This window comes from Oncorhynchus keta, unplaced genomic scaffold, assembly GCF_023373465.1.
Source record: "Oncorhynchus keta strain PuntledgeMale-10-30-2019 unplaced genomic scaffold, Oket_V2 Un_contig_4386_pilon_pilon, whole genome shotgun sequence".
NCBI classification, from domain to species: Eukaryota; Metazoa; Chordata; class Actinopteri; order Salmoniformes; family Salmonidae; genus Oncorhynchus; species Oncorhynchus keta.
In genome coordinates, this window is record NW_026287746.1 from 91,567 (window position 1) to 109,863 (window position 18,297).

General features: G+C 50.0%; 1 protein-coding gene across 1 annotated transcript in view; it reads left to right on the plus strand.

The window, feature by feature from the left end:
* LOC118383407 (threonylcarbamoyladenosine tRNA methylthiotransferase-like) overlaps nt 1-18,285 on the plus strand; it is a 53,175-nt gene extending 34,890 nt beyond the window's left edge. Inside the window, exon 4 of the mRNA XM_052509362.1 lies at nt 17,961-18,285. Coding sequence (XP_052365322.1) covers nt 17,961-18,007 — 47 coding nt within the window. The 3' untranslated portion in view covers nt 18,008-18,285. The remainder of the gene's footprint in view (nt 1-17,960) is intronic.
* Nucleotides 18,286-18,297: the final 12 nt, after the last annotated feature.

The window sequence follows — 18,297 nt, forward strand, 5'->3', positions numbered from 1 at the left end:
GGCGTACCGTGCCCTGTGGAAGAAGCCAGGGTCTGGCGTACCGTGAAGTGAGGAAGAAACCAGGGTCTTTCGCCGAAACCAGGGTCAACCTGTGGAAGAAACCAGGGTCTGGCGTACCGTGAAGTGAGGAAGAAACCAGGGTCTGCAGCGTACAGTGAAGTGAGGAAGAAACCAGGGTCTGGTTTACCGTGAAGTGAGGAAGAAACCAGGGTCTGGCGTACCGTGAAGTGAGGAAGAAACCAGGGTCTGGCGTACCGTGAAGTGAGGAAGAAACCAGGGTCTGGCGTACAGTGAAGTGAGGAAGAAACCAGGGTCTGGCGTACCGTGAAGTGAGGAAGAAACCAGGGTCTGCGCACACCGTCGTACCGTGAAGTGAGGAAGAAAAGTGAGTGAAGAAACCAGGGTCTGGCGTACCGTGAAGTGAGGAAGAAACCAGGGTCTGGCGTACCGTGAAGTGAGGAAGAAACCAGGGTCTGGCGTACCGTGAAAGCTCTGTGGAAGAAACCAGGGTCTGAGCATTTTACCGTGAAGTGAGGAAGAAACCAGGGTCTGGCTTGTGCCCTGTGGAAGAAGCCAGGGTGAACCGTGAAGTGAGGAAGAAACCAGGGTCTGGCGTACCGTGCCCTGTGGAAGAAACCAGGGTCTGGCGTACCGTGAAGTGAGGCTGATCTGGTGTGAAATCAAAGCAGAAACTTTTTTTTAAAAATCCTAATTTTTCAGCCGCTCAACTCTGTGTGTTTATGTACTGTGTTGCTTATAGAAGAGCTACAGTCAACTAGGCAGTAAAACACACTGCAGCCTCCTCTGAAACATTTATATATTACCACTGTCTTGTTTACCCTCACCCTGCCTGGTAGCCTTTTATCTGACACACACGCACTGCACGCACACACACACACACACACACACACACACACACACACACACACACACACACACACACACACACACACACACACACACACACACACACACACACACACACACACACACACACACAGAGTGTTTGAGGGGAACACACACACACACACACTTTTCTCTCAGCCAGTCAGAACTAGCTGGAGTGTGAGGGCACTCGCCTTGAACGAACCCATGAAAGCAGCCACCATTCATTTCTGCTTTGAGCTCCATCCCTTTTCATTAATGATGAGCATTTTAAATGGGATGAATAGATAGATGGAGAGTGTGTGTGTGACTTTGTGGTTGGTGCTTTTAACTCTGTGTGTGTGTGTGTGTGCCAGGCTGGCTGGGGTGTGTGGCCAGGTGGCTGTGGGTGGGTGTGGGCAATGTCAGCAGAATCTAGAGTGTTCTTGGTGGGGAACCGGGCAGCTGCTCTGTGCTGTAAAACCTTGAGGTTTGTACAACGTTGATCTAAGGTTGAGGTCCGGGATTTTAATTGGCCTGAATTAAGAAGTCAGGGTTCTGACCTTTTTAGTATGTTTGTTCACAGAGTTCACTGTCCTCTGCACACCCTACACACACACACACACACACACACACACTGTAGTGTCAGGTTTCACACACACACACAGTAACATTAGCTCCCTCTCACCAGTAGTGTCAGGTTTCAGTCCGTCCTCATCAGTAAATTAGCTCCCTCTCTAACGAGGGGGCAGAGTGTTTGAGGGGGGGCAGAGTGTTTGGGGGCAGAGTGTTTGAGGGGGCAGAGTGTTTGAGGGGGCAGAGTGTTTGGGGGTTTGGGGGCAGAGTGTTTGGGGGGGGCAGAGTGTTTGAGCCGCCTGATGCCGTCTGCTGTGTTCCTGATGTCTTTACAGTGTGACGGGGTGGTAAACATCCATCGGGTCAGTATGGGCCAGGCTCGGCTGGGGTCAGTGTGGGCCAGGCTCGGCTGGGTCAGTGTGGGCCAGGCTCGGCTGGGGTCAGTGTGGGCCAGGCTCGGCTGGGGTCAGTGTGGGCCAGGCTCGGCTGGGGTCAGTGTGGGCCAGGCTCGGCTGGGGTCAGTGTGGACCAGGCTCGGCTGGGGTCATTGTGGGCCAGGGTCAGTATGGGCCAGGCTCGGCTGGGGTCAGTGTGGGCCAGGCTCGGCTGGGGTCAGTGTGGGCCAGGCTCGGCTGGGGTCAGTGTGGGCCAGGCTCGGCTGGGGTCAGTGTGGGCCAGGCTCGGCTGGGGTCAGTGTGGGCCAGGCTCGGCTGGGGTCAGTGTGGGCCAGGCTCGGCTGGGGTCAGTGTGGACCAGGCTCGGCTGGGGTCAGTGTGGACCAGGCTCGGCTGGGGTCAGTGTGGGCCAGGTTCAGTGTGGGCCAGGCTCGGCCGGGGCCAGGCTCGGCTGGGCCAGGTCAGTGTGGGACCAGGCTCGGCTGGGGTCAGTGTGGACCAGGCTCGGCTGGGGTCAGTGTGGACCAGGCTCGGCTGGGGTCAGTGTGGACCAGGCTCGGCTGGGGTCAGTGTCGGTGGGCCAGGCTCGGCTGGGGTCTCGGCTGGGGTCAGTGTGGGCCAGGCTCGGCTGGGGGGTCAGGTGTGGACCAGGCTCGGCTCAGTGTGGGGTCAGTGTGGACCAGGCTCGGCTGGGGTCAGTGTGGACCAGGCTCGGCTGGGGTCAGTGTGGACCAGGCTCGGCTGGGGTCAGTGTGGACCAGGCTCGGCTGGGGTCAGTGTCGGCTCGCTGGGGTCAGGGCCAGGCTCGGCTGGGGTCAGTGTCGGCTCGCGGGCCAGGCTCGGCTGGGGTCAGTGTGCTATGACGGGCCAGGCTGGCTGGGGTCAGGTCGGCTCGCGGGCCAGGCTCGGCTGGGGTCAGTATGCGGGTCCTTCACCATCAGATGGCGGCCTGATGCTTGATGTGTGGGCTGTTCAATATGAATATGACAGGCAGGTGAACTGGGTTGGACTGGACTGAGAGAGCAAAATGTTGGACTGGACCGAGGACGGGGCAAAAGGTTGGACTGGGCAGGGCTAGGGCTGGAGAGTGGAGTAGCCTAGCTGCTGGTTTGGGTTTGATTGATGTTAGGGGTTGGAGAGAGGACACTGACTGGGTTAGATTGATGTTAGGGGAGGAGAGGTTGGAGAGAGGACACTGACTGGGTTAGATTGATGTTAGGAGGAGGGTTGGAGAGGTTGGAGATTGATGTTAGGGAGGAGAGGTTGGAGAGAGACTGACACTGGGTTAGATTGATGTTAGGGGAGAGGTTGGAGAGAGGACACTGACTGGGTTAGATTGATGTTAGGGGAGAGGTTGGAGAGAGGACACTGACTGGGTTAGATTGATGTTAGGAGGAGAGGTTGGAGAGAGGACACTGACTGGGTTAGATTGATGTTAGGGGAGGAGAGGTTGGAGAGAGGACACTGACACTGGGTTAGATTGATGTTAGGAGGAGAGGTTGGAGAGAGGACACTGACTGGGTTAGATTGATGTTAGGGGGAGAGGTTGGAGAGAGGACACTGACTGGGTTAGATTGATGTTAGGGGAGAGGTTGGAGAGAGGACACTGACTGGGTTAGATAGATGTTAGGGGAGAGGTTGGAGAGAGGACACTGACTGGGTTAGATTGATGTTAGGGGGAGAGGTTGGAGAGAGGACACTGACTGGGTTAGATTGATGGGGGGAGAGGTTGGAGAGAGGACACTGACTGGGTTAGATAGATGTTAGGGAGAGAGGTTAGAGAGAGGACACTGACTGGGTTAGATTGATGTTAGGGGAGGAGAGGTTGGAGAGAGGACACTGACTGGGTTAGATTGATGTTAGGGGGGAGAGGTTGGAGAGAGGACACTGACTGGGTTAGATAGATGTTAGGGGAGAGACCTGCTTGGCTGTCTGAACAGGGACTGAAGCATCATCAACAGTCAGGTTGGTGCGTATCAGGCTGCCACTGCTCCTGTTCCTCCGTCAGCACAGCAGGGCCTCACCACCCACCGACCAGCTAACCTGGAGACACGCCAGGGATCACACAGGGACTCTCAAACTCTCTCTCCACCCACTGCTTTTCTCTCTCTCTCGCCCTCCCATTCTCTCTCCCATTTCTCTCTCTCTCTCCTCCCATTTCTCTCCCTCTCTCTCATTTTCTCTCCCATTTCTCTCTCGCTCTCTCTCTCTCCCATTTTCTCTCTCGATCTCCCATTTACCCCCGCTCTCTCTCTCCCATTCCCCCGGCCCCTCTCTCTCCCATTCCCCCGGCCTCTCTCTCTCCCATTCCCCCCCCCGGCCTCTCTCTCTCCTTGTTCCTTTGTGGGAGGCATGTAGGATCAGAATAAGGGTAGGTCCCTGTAGCTGTCTGAAGGTCCCTGTAGCTGTCTGAAGGTCTCTGTAGCTGTCTGAATGTCCCTGTAGCTGTCTGAAGGTCCCTGTAGCTGTCTGAAGGTCTCTGTAGCTGTCTGAATGTCCCTGTAGCTGTCTGAAGGTCCCTGTAGCTGTCTGAAGGTCCCTGTAGCTGTCTGAAGGTAGCTGTCTGAAGGTAGCTGTCTGAAGGTAGCTGTCTGAAGGTAGCTGTCTGAAGGTAGCTGTCTGAAGGTAGCTGTCTGAAGGTAGCTGTCTGAAGGTAGCTGTAGCTGTCCCTCACTCCCGTCAGTCCTTCCACTTGGTCATCAAAATGCGCCCAAAACGTATGTCGGACAGAGAGAGAGGCAAAGCGACAGTCTTTACTCCGCCTAAAAATAAGGCCACGAAATGAGGAATTTTTTGTATGGAGGTCAGTGAATGTCTTATTTGACTAACTAACAAAAAATACAATTGATAATTTGCTACGTGCTGCTTAATTGATTTAATATACGTTTTGTTATTGGTGGGTGTGTCTCTCTGTTCGCCTGTGCGTTTGTCTCTCAAGCGTCGGCTGACACACGATCAGGAAGAGAAACTGTTGAGGGAAATTGGACCTGATTCACCACAGTGAAATTAATGATTCATTAGAAATGAATGATTCTTCATGATTCACCACAGTAGACATTAGAAATGAATGATTCTTCATGATTCACCACAGTAGACATTAGAAATGAATGATTCTTCCTGATGAACCTCACCAGACATTAGAAATGAATGATTCTTCATGATTCACCACAGTAGACATTAGAAATGAATGATTCTTCCTGATGAACCTCACCAGACATTAGAAATGAATGATTCTTCATGATTCACCACAGCAGACATTAGAAATGAATGATTCTTCATGATTCACCACAGTAGACATTAGAAATGAATGATTCTTCATGATTCACCACAGCAGACATTAGAAATGAATGATTCTTCATGATTCACCACAGCAGACATTAGAAATGAATGATTCTTCCTGATGAACCTCACCAGACATGTGACTCTGTTTATTAATTCTGAGTTCAATTAGATTATACTGGGATTTAGCGTGTTCTTTTCCTCTTCTCCCTCCTGACTCGTACTAAACGCCTCCGGCTGCTTTGGTTAGAAAATCACTTTTTAACAAGTCAACAATCAGGATTAACCTCCTGAGGGCCAACAACGTTTAATAAAAGTATATTTATTTTATAAATCTGCTTTTGATAATAATATATTTTATAACAAAGCCGCCCGCCTTGAAAACAGAATAGGGATGTTCAGAGAATGTATTTTTAATGTTTAGTGGTGAAAGGCTAGGGAAGCGTTCTTGAAGATGGAGAGAGAGAGAGGTTCAGAAGTTGTTTAAGATGTCTGGTTTGTAGTTGGTGATGCATTCTGGGTGGGGTGAAAATCACTCTAGTATAAGGAAGTGTAGAGAAGTCTGTTTTGGGCTAATAAATACCTGGAACAAGACTCGGGCAAATTTTGTCAAACGTTTTTTTTTTGTGCAAATTCCAAAAAGGCAGTCGAATCTTTCCCCTTAACGTCTCTCTGTTTCTCCACAACCAGAGGATTCATTCCATGAAATCAGCCGCCACTTCCCTCCAAGTCTGCACTAGTTATTCTTGTCCCGAGACGAGAAGGCGTGTGAATGATGTCACTAGACGACGGCAACGTCGGCGCAGAGCAGCGGTGACACAGTTCCTCTTATTTTCAACTGGTGTTTCCTCTAGTCACCAGACCGTCCACACGCACACACACACACACACACACACACACACACACACACACACACACACACACACACACACACACACACACACACACACACACACACACACACACACACACACACAGACGCACACACACAGACGCACACACACACACACACACACACACACACACACACACACACACACACACACACACAGACACACAGACACACACAAGCATACACACACAACACACACACGCATACACACACACAGCACACACACGCATACACACACACACACACGCATACACACACACACACACACACACACACACACACACACACACACACACACACACACACACACACACACACACACACACACACACACACACACACACACACACACACACACACACACACACACACACACACACACACACTAAAGTAATGCCGTGTGCTTCATCTTAATATCACTGAAACATTAAGATGTCAGATTCATCAAACTCAATTCCACCCCCTTTTTCTTTGTATTACACAACAACCTAAAACCTGCAACACTGACTAACTTACCGGTTTCCTGTTTTTACCGAGCAGCCCTCGGCCTGTTTTTACCGAGCAGCCCTCGGCCTGTTTTTACCGAGACAGCCCTCGACCAGTTTTTACCGAGACAGCCCTCGACCTGTTTTTACAGAGACAGCCCTCGGCCTGTTTTTACAGAGACAGCCCCCGGCCTGTTTTTACAGAGACAGCCCTCGGCCTGTTTTTACAGAGACAGCCCTCGACCTGTTTTTACCGAGACAGCCCCCGGCCTGTTTTTACCGAGACAGCCCTCGACCTGTTTTTACCGAGACAGCCCTCGACCTGTTTTTACAGAGACAGCCCTCGACCTGTTTTTACAGAGACAGCCCTCGGCCTGTTTTTACAGAGACAGCCCTCGACCTGTTTTTACAGAGACAGCCCTCGGCCTGTTTTTACCGAGACAGCCCTCGGCCTGTTTTTACAGAGACAGCCCTCGGCCTGTTTTTACAGAGACAGCCCCGGCCTGTTTTTACAGAGACAGCCCTCGGCCTGTTTTTACAGGAGAAGTTTTGCCTGTTTTTGACTATATTGACAGCCCTGACCTGTTTGGTGATGCCCGGTGAGACAGCCTAAATCGACCTGTTTTTACAGAGACAGCCCTATGGGCCTGTTTTTACACCGAGACAGCCCTCGACCTGTTTTTACCGAGACAGCCATCGACCTGTTTTTACCGAGACAGCCCTCGACCTGTTTTTACCGAGACAGCCCTCGACCTGTTTTTACCGAGACAGCCCTCGACCTGTTTTTACCGAGACAGCCCTCGGCCTGTTTTTACCGAGACAGCCCTCGACCTGTTTTTACCGAGACAGCCCTCGGCCTGTTTTTACCGAGACAGCCCTCGACCTGTTTTTACCGAGACAGCCCTCGACCTGTTTTTACCGAGACAGCCATCGACCTGTTTTTACCGAGACAGCCCTCGACCTGTTTTTAAAAGGTGAAGTTTTGTACATTTTATTGACTAATTATTGTTATAAACTGTGGGTCCCAAATGGCCCCACGGTCAAAAGTAGGGCCCTCCTCACACCGGCCTTATCTCCTCACACCGGCCTTATCTCATTACACCGGCCTTATCTCCTCACACCGGCCTTATCTCAACACACCGGCCTTATCTCATCACACCGGCCTTATCTCCTCACACCGGCCTTATCTCAACACACCGGCCTTATCTCATCGCACCGGCCTTATCTCATCACACCGGCCTTAACTCATCACACCGGCCTTAACTCATTACACCGGCCTTATCTCCTCACACCGGCCTTATCTCATCACACCGGCCTTATCTCCTCACACCGGCCTTATCTCCTCACACCGGCCTTATCTCATCACACCGGCCTTATCTCCTCACACCGGCCTTATCTCATCACACCGGCCTTATCTCAACACACCGGCCTTATCTCATTACACCGGCCTTATCTCATCACATTATCTCATTACCGGCCTTATCTCATTACACCGGCCTTATCTCATCACACCGGCCTTAACTCAGGCACACCGGCCTTATCTCATCACACCGGCCTTATCTCATCACACCGGCCTTATCTCTCACACCGGCCTTATCTCATTACACCGGCCTTATCTCATCACACCGGCCTTATCTCATTACACCGGCCTTATCTCATCACACCGGCCTTATCTCCTCACACCGGCCTTAACTCATCACACCGGCCTTATCTCATCACACCGGCCTTATCTCCTCACACCGGCCTTATCTCATCACACCGGCCTTATCTCATCACACCGGCCTTATCTCATCACACCTCTTATCTCACACCGGCCTTATCTCATCACACCGGCCTTATCTCATCACACCGGCCTTATCTCATCACACCGGCCTTATCTCATCACACCGGCCTTATCTCCTCACACCGGCCTTATCTCATCACACCGGCCTTATCTCATCACACCGGCCTTATCTCATCACACCGGCCTTATCTCATCACACCGGCCTTATCTCATCACACCGGCCTTATCTCCTCACACCGGCCTTATCTCATTACACCGGCCTTATCTCATTACACCGGCCTTATCTCATCACACCGGCCTTATCTCATCACACCGGCCTTATCTCATCACACCGGCCTTATCTCATTACACCGGCCTTATCTCATCACACCGGCCTTATCTCATCACACCGGCCTTATCTCATCACACCGGCCTTATCTCCTTCACACCGGCCTTATCTCATACACCGGCCTTATCTCATTACACCGGCCTTATCTCATCACACCGGCCTTATCTCATCACACCGGCCTTATCTCATTACACCGGCCTTATCTCATTACACCGGCCTTATCTCATTACACCGGCCTTATCTCATTACACCGGCCTTATCTCATTACACCGGCCTTATCTCATTACACCGGCCTTATCTCATTACACCGGCCTTATCTCATTACACCGGCCTTATCTCATTACACCGGCCTTATCTCATTACACCGGCCTTATCTCATTACACCGGCCTTATCTCATTACACCGGCCTTATCTCATTACACCGGCCTTATCTCATCACACCGGCCTTATCTCATCACACCGGCCTTATCTCATCACACCGGCCTTATCTCATCACACCGGCCTTATCTCATCACACCGGCCTTATCTCATCACACCGGCCTTATCTCATCACACCGGCCTTATCTCATCACACCGGCCTTATCTCATCACACCGGCCTTAACTCATCACACCGGCCTTATCTCATCACACCGGCCTTATCTCATCACACCGGCCTTATCTCATCACACCGGCCTTATCTCATCACACCGGCCTTAACTCATCACCGGCCTTATCTCATCACCGGCCTTACACCGGCCTTATCTCATTACACCGGCCTTATCTCATCACACCGGCCTTATCTCATTACACCGGCCTTATCTCATTACACCGGCCTTATCTCATTACACCGGCCTTATCTCATTACACCGGCCTTATCTCATCACACCGGCCTTATCTCATCACACCGGCCTTATCTCATCACACCGGCCTTATCTCATCACACCGGCCTTATCTCATTACACCGGCCTTATCTCATTACACCGGCCTTATCTCATCACACCGGCCTTATCTCATTACACCGGCCTTATCTCATCACACCGGCCTTATCTCATTACACCGGCCTTATCTCATCACACCGGCCTTATCTCATCACACCGGCCTTATCTCATTACACCGGCCTTATCTCATTACACCGGCCTTATCTCATCACACCGGCCTTATCTCATCACACCGGCCTTATCTCATTACACCGGCCTTATCTCATCACACCGGCCTTATCTCATCACACCGGCCTTATCTCATTACACCGGCCTTATCTCATCACACCGGCCTTATCTCATTACACCGGCCTTATCTCATCACACCGGCCTTATCTCATCACACCGGCCTTATCTCATCACACCGGCCTTATCTCATCACACCGGCCTTATCTCATTACACCGGCCTTATCTCATCACACCGGCCTTATCTCCTCACACCGGCCTTATCTCTCACACCGGCCTTATCTCATCACACCGGCCTTATCTCATCACACCGGCCTTATCTCATTACACCGGCCTTATCTCTCACACCGGCCTTATCTCATCACACCGGCCTTATCTCATCACACCGGCCTTATCTCATCACACCGGCCTTATCTCATCACACCGGCCTTATCTCATTACACCGGCCTTATCTCATTACACCGGCCTTATCTCATTACACCGGCCTTATCTCATTACACCGGCCTTATCTCATCACACCGGCCTTATCTCATCACACCGGCCTTATCTCATCACACCGGCCTTATCTCATCACACCGGCCTTATCTCATCACACCGGCCTTATCTCATCACACCGGCCTTATCTCATCACACCGGCCTTATCTCATTACACCGGCCTTATCTCATCACACCGGCCTTATCTCATTACACCGGCCTTATCTCATTACACCGGCCTTATCTCATTACACCGGCCTTATCTCATTACACCGGCCTTATCTCATTACACCGGCCTTATCTCATTACACCGGCCTTATCTCATTACACGGCCTTATCTCCTCACACCGGCCTTATCTCATCACACCCGCCTTATCTCATTACCCCGGCCTTATCTCCTCACCCCCGCCTTATCTCATTACACCGGCCTTATCTCCTCACACCGGCCTTATCTCATTACACCGGCCTTATCTCATCACACCGGCCTTATCTCCTTACACCGGCCTTATCTCCTCACACCGGCCTTATCTCATTACACCGGCCTTATCTCATTCACACCGGCCTTAACTCATTCACACCGGCCTTATCTCCTCACACCGGCCTTAACTCATTACACCGGCCTTAACTCATTACACCGGCCTTAACTCATTACACCGGCCTTATCTCATTACACCGGCCTTATCTGAATCACACCGGCCTTAACTCATTCACACCGGCCTTATCTCTGCCTTGTCCTCTTAGTCACACCGGCCTTATCTCATTACAGCCTTATCTCATCACACCGCCTTATCTCATCACACCGGCCTTATCTCTCACACCGTGCCTTATCTCCTCACACCGTGCCTTATCTCATCACACCGGCCTTATCTCATTACACCGTGCCTTATCTGTCACACCGGCCTTATCTCATTACACCGGCCTTATCTCATCACAGGGCCTTATCTCATCACACCGAGCCTTATCTCATCACACCGGCCTTACTCATTACACCGGCCTTATCTCAACACACCGGCCTTATCTCATTACACCGGCCTTTCTCCTCACACCGGCCTTATCTCTTACACGGCCTTATCTTCACACCGGTTTTATCTCATTTTATGCCTTATCTCATTTCGGCCTTATCTCATCACACCGGCCTTATCTCCTCACACCGGCCTTATCTCTCACAGTGAGGCCTTATCTCTCGCCTTACACCGGCCTTTCTGCCTTATCTCCTCACACCGAGGGCCTTATCTCCTCACACCGGCCTTATCTCCTTGGACACCGGCCTTATCTCATCACACCGGCCTTATCTCATTACACCGGCCTTATCTCATTACACCGGCCTTATCTCAGTTTGTTTTTCACACCGGCCTTATCTCATCACACCAGCCTTATTTTCATCACACCGGCCTTATCTCTATCACACCGGCCTTATCTCCTCACACCGGCCTTATTCGGCCTTATTACACCGGCCTTATCTCATCACTGCCTTATTCATCACACCGGCCTTATCTCACACCAATATCTCTACCTTACTCAACACCGGCCTTATCTCATTACACCGGCCTTATCTCATCACACCGGCCTTATCTCATCACACCGGCCTTATCTCCTCACACCGGCCTTTCACACCGGCCTTATCTATACACCGGCCTTATCTTCACACCGGCCTTATCTCATTGACCGGCCTTATCTCATTACACCGGCCTTATCTCATCACATGCCTTATCTCATCACACCGGCCTTATCTCATCACACCGGCCTTATCTCATTACACCGGCCTTATCTCATGCCTTATCTCATCACACCGGCCTTATCTCATTACACCGGCCTTATCTCATCACACCGGCCTTATCTTCACACCGGCCTTATCTCATCACACCGGCCTTATCTCATCACACCTAGCCTATCTCTGGCCTTATCTCATAACACCGGCCTTATCTCATCACACCGGCCTTATCTGGGATCACACCGGCCTTATCTCATTACACCGGCCTTATCTCATCACACCGGCCTTATCTCATCACACCGGCCTTATCTCATCACACCGGCCTTATCTCAGAACAGTTTGTTTTTATCTCATTACACCGGCCTTATCTCTTCACACCGGCCTTATCTCCTCACACCGGCCTTATCTTTTACACCGGCCTTATCTCAGACAGGCCTTATCTCATTACACATGCCTTATCTCATTACAGGCCTTTCTTTTGACCGGCCTTATCTTCACACAGCCTTATCTGGGAACACATGCCTTATCTGTCACAGAACCTTATCTCCTCACACCGGCCTTATCTCCTCACACCGGCCTTATCTCATCACACCGGCCTTAACTCATTACAGGCCTTATCTCATCACACCGGCCTTATCTCATTACAGCCTTATCTCATGAACACATGCCTTATCTGTTCACAACAGCCTTATCTCATCACACCAGCCTTATCAGAGCACACCGGCCTTATCTCCCAACTGCCTTATCTCCTATGGTTTTATTTGAACAGTTCGGGAGGTTGAGGAACACCAACTGTTGTTGTCTCTGTGTGTTTTTGTGACCAATGGGGAAATAGTTCAATAATCAGATTCTTGAACAACCCCCAACTGTTACAGAACAGTTTGTTTTTGTGTAACAGTTCAGGATGAGGGCCTGGAGTCTGTGAGGTGTGTAGGAGTCTTTGAGACTGTTACAGAACAGTCTGTTGTCTGTTTTGACTAAAGGCCTCTTGTCTCTCTACTTTTATTTTCTTGTTTTGATTTTCGTCTTTTATGTTTTTTTCCTCATTTCAAAATATCTTCGCCTTTTTTCGCAATTTCCTCCTCATCCAGCAGTGAGACGCAGATTCTGCTGAACAAAACCCGTGTTCTGTTATGAGAGAACAGTTTGTTGGACATTTTGACTAACAGTTCAGAGCAGATTCTCAGACAAGAGGTTGCCAACTAGTTTATCCACAGTTTGTTTTTGACTAACAGTTCAGATCAGATTCTGGTGAACAACATGCCAACTGTTACAGAACAGTTTGTTTTTGACTAACAGTTCAGAGCAGATTCTGGTGAACAACATGCCAACTGGTACAGAACAGTTTGTTTTTGACTAACAGTTCAGATCAGATTCTGGTGAACAACATGCCAACTGTTACAGAACAGTTTGTTTTTGACTAACAGTTCAGATCAGATTCTGGTGAACAACATGCCAACTGTTACAGAACAGTTTGTTTTTGACTAACAGTTCAGAGCAGATTCTGGTGAACAACATGCCAACTGTTACAGAACAGTTTGTTTTTGACTAACAGTTCAGAGCAGATTCTGGTGAACAACATGCCAACTGTTACAGAACAGTTTGTTTTTGACTAACAGTTCAGAGCAGATTCTGGTGAACAACATGCCAACTGTTACAGAACAGTTTGTTTTTGACTAACAGTTCAGAGCAGATTCTGGTGAACAACATGCCAACTGTTACAGAACAGTTTGTTTTTGACTAACAGTTCAGATCAGATTCTGGTGAACAACATGCCAACTGTTACAGAACAGTTTGTTTTTGACTAACAGTTCAGAGCAGATTCTGGTGAACAACATGCCAACTGTTACAGAACAGTTTGTTTTTGACTAACAGTTCAGATCAGATTCTGGTGAACAACATGCCAACTGTTACAGAACAGTTTGTTTTTGACTAACAGTTCAGAGCAGATTCTGGGAACAACATGCCAACTGGTACAGAACAGTTTGTTTTTGACTAACAGTTCAGAGCAGATTCTGAGAACAACATGCCAACTGTTACAGAACAGTTTGTTTTTGACTAACAGTTCAGAGCAGATTCTGGTGAACAACATGCCAACTGTTACAGAACAGTTTGTTTTTGACTAACAGTTCAGATCAGATTCTGGTGAACAACATGCCAACTGTTACAGAACAGTTTGTTTTTGACTAACAGTTCAGATCAGATTCTGGTGAACAACATGCCAACTGTTACAGAACAGTTTGTTTTTGACTAACAGTTCAGAGCAGATTCTGGTGAACAACATGCCAACTGTTACAGAACAGTTTGTTTTTGACTAACAGTTCAGATCAGATTCTGGTGAACAACATGCCAACTGTTACAGAACAGTTTGTTTTTGACTAACAGTTCAGAGCAGATTCTGGTGAACAACATGCCAACTGTTACAGACCAGTTTCTTTTTGACTAACAGTTCAGATCAGATTCTGGTGAACAACATGCCAACTGGTACAGAACAGTTTTTTTTTAAAAAGACCAGGAAACACTTACTCTCACCTCCTACTCATAAAACACTTTTTTATTTTTTAATTATTCAGACTGTTCCGTTCTGTCGCCGGCATTTTAATATCAGTTTTATTGGGCTGTGAATCGTCAGTGTGAGCAGAATCTTGATTTTGGTCTGGAACAGCCTCGAGAACCGAGGCGAAGACGAGGGAATGTATTGCTCCTGTGGGGGAACTAACCCAGAGAGGGAAGTCAGCCGTAATCTCCATCATATCATGTTATAAACGGGTTCAACGTTCAACTCCATGCATATTGAATGGCTCTTTAGTTCTCTCTCACTGCTGCTTCTGTCAGAACTGTGTTTTTACCCTCCTTCTGCTTTTTCTCAAGACATTACAGCGAAAACCCCATGGTTACTGATAATGTTTACACTAAATGCTTCTGGCGGAGAGGGAGAGCCTCGTGTGTGTGTGTGTGTGTGTGAGCTATTTCTGTGTCCAGTCACAGTGCTGACGATGGGATCCAGTCTGCCGCCATCCTATGGGTTCTGAGGGAACAGGGTGTTCTGGAAACCTGCAGGATGGGAACAGGGTGTTCTGGAAGCCTGCAGGATGGGAACAGGGTGTTCTGGAAGCCTGCAGGATGGGAACAGGGTGTTCTGGAAGCCTGCAGGATGGGAACAGGGTGTTCTAAAAGCCTGCAGGAGGGACCAGGGTGTTCTAAAAGCCTGCAGGAGGGAACAGGGTGTTCTAGAATCCGGCAGGATGGGAACAGGGTGTTCTAGAATCCGGCAGGATGGGAACAGGGTGTTCTAGAATCCGACAGGATGGGAACGGGGTGTTCTAGAAGCCGGCAGGATGGGAACGGGGTGTTCTAGAAGCCGGCAGGATGGGAACGGGGTGTTCTAGAAGCCGGCAGGATGGGAACGGGGTGTTCTAGAAGCCGACAGGATGGGAACGGGGTGTTCTAGAATCCGACAGGATGGGAACGGGGTGTTCTAGAAGCCGGCAGGATGGGAACGGGGTGTTCTAGAATCCGACAGGATGGGAACGGGGTGTTCTAGAAGCCGGCAGGATGGGAACGGGGTGTTCTAGAAGCCGGCAGGATGGGAACGGGGTGTTCTAGAAGCCGACAGGATGGGAACGGGGTGTTCTAGAAGCCGACAGGATGGGAACGGGGTGTTCTAGAAGCCGGCAGGATGGGAACGGGGTGTTCTAGAAGCCGGCAGGATGGGAACGGGGTGTTCTAGAAGCCGGCAGGATGGGAACGGGGTGTTCTAGAAGCCGGCAGGATGGGAACGGGGTGTTCTAGAAGCCGGCAGGATGGGAACGGGGTGTTCTAGAAGCCGGCAGGATGGAAACGGGGTGTTCTAGAAGCCGACAGGATGGGAACGGGGTGTTCTAGAAGCCGACAGGATGGGAACGGGGTGTTCTAGAAGCCGGCAGGATGGGAACGGGGTGTTCTAGAAGCCGACAGGATGGAAACAGGGTGTTCTAGAAGCCGGCAGGATGGGAACAGGGTGTTCTAGAAGCCGGCAGGATGGAACACCAGGAATGGAAACACATCTTCTATCTCCACTTGAGCAGCGCTCTGGTCTAACCTCCCAACACAAACAACTCCATGGGTTTTTCTCACAGCTGCCCGGTCCTCTACACATTCTCAGTCCTCAAGTGTTGTAGGTTTTTCTCACAGCTGCCTGGTCCTCTACACATTCTCATTCCCCAAGTGCTTCACAATGACATGGCACTTAGCCTGTCTTATTTTTCCAACTTATTTTTCCAAAAGGCCTCATTTGGCTTGTCTTGTGAACTGAGTATCTGAGAAATGGTTTGGCCAGTCTATGATGAGAGACACATGGCCTGAAGTGTTGAGGACAAGCCTCTTTTAGTCTTTCTCATCTGTCTGTCTGTCTGTCTCTCAGTCTGTCTGTCTGTCTGTCTGTCTGTCTGTCTGGATGAACCAGACTGCCCACACTACCCTGACTCTATGGTGTCTGTCTGTCTGTCTGGATGACCAGACTGCCCACACTACCCTTCCTTCAAGTTTCAGAACACTGAGAGATGATTGGGGAGGGGTGAGGGGTGATGCAAGGCTTGCTGATGGCCTGTCTGTGTTTAGTCCACAGCACACTGATGGGGGTGAACACACGCATTGTTGCCTTCCTGGCGAGGCCGACACGCCGCCGTTACCCAGGTCCCCTAATCAGTGGCCAGCAGTCACTCCTGTTAATCTTCTTTTTAAATCACGTTCTCTAATAGTCTCCCCGTCCCTCAAATGTTGTGTTTATCGCCTCTCGTTAACGACAACGTCCCCAGTCGACTAAAGTTCACTAATCAGTACTTTCTCTGCCTGTGTTTTTGTACTGAGGTTTGGTTTAAACATTAAGTCAGTGTAACAGTATAACTTTACAAAAGCCGCGACCCTTTGCAGAGCAAGGGGGAACCACTACTTCAAGGTCTCGGAGCAAGTGACACTATTTAGCGCGCACCGCTAACTAAGCTAGCCGTTTCACATCCGTTACACCAGCACCACCGCTAACTAAGCTAGCGGTTTCACATCCGTTACATCAGCACCACCGCTAACTAAGCTAGCGGTTTCACATCCGTTACACCAGCACCACCGCTAACTAAGCTAGCCGTTTCACATCCGTTACATCAGCACCACCTAACTAAGCTAGCGGTTTCACATCCGTTACACCAGCACCACCGCTAACTAAGCTAGCGGTTTCACATCCGTTACATCAGCACCACCGCTAACTAAGCTAGCGGTTTCACATCCGTTACACCAGCACCACCGCTAACTAAGCTAGCCGTTTCACATCCGTTACATCAGCTGTGTGTTTGGGGCTCCCGGGCTTCTTCTTAACAGGCTGAAATGCTGCATGTCATGTTTGCTGTATTGAAGACGGTTTGTAATGCCACCAGGATGCATTCTGTGTTTATGGCTCGGGATTCTTCACGAGTTACTTTCACAGTTCCGAGCAGTTCTACATTTGCATGTGATTTGCATGTGATTTGCATGTGATTTGCATGGGGTTACTGTGTCGGGAACTGACTCTGCTTGCCTGGGACTTTGTGGGTTAGATGACCTAAATGTGTTTTTAATTCCTGAGAAAGCAGGCAGCCCTAGCCAATACTCTGATTATTATTAATTAAATTAGGACACTTAACTGCAGAAACCATAAATATTCAGGGGATATTACTATTGGCCACAAACAGAGCAGGAGGTCTGCAATCTGTTCCCAGTGTAAAGCGGTTTAGTATGTGTAGTTGTGTGTGGGGTGTTGTTTATGGCTTGGTGGGTACATTAATACGCCGTCCCTAAGAGGTATAACCTGCAGATATTACTCTTTCTATGGAAGGTGTCGGGGGAGGAGGGGAGGGGGTGTCGGGAGGGAAGGAGGTGTCGGGAGAGGAGGGGGTGTCGGGTAGGGAGGGGAGGAGGTGTCGGGAGGGGAGGAGGTGTCGGGATAGGAGGAGGTGTCGGGAGGGGAGGGGAGGGGAGAAGGTGTCGCTCACCCTGTCTGTTGGTCTGTCTGCCCCCCCCCAGGACACCAGGATGATTTAATGCAGTGCCAAGGATTAGTGCTGGCATGACAACAAGGAGGGCAGCAGGAACCATAAGAGAGCTGACCTCTGTGGTGACCTCTCCAACTCACAATTCCCAACACACACACTTTTGAGAGGCCGCACACACACACACACCGCTCTCAACTCCCATCACCGAGGCTCAGGAGAGATGGGGGTGTGGCCTGGCACACTGCCTTTGTATCTTACCACTAAGTAAATATGTGCTCTCTGATGTTTCCCCATAAGTAAGGAGGCTTGTCCAAGCTAGAATGGCCCATAGTTCCCCCATAAGTAAGAAGGCTTGTCCAAGCTAGAAT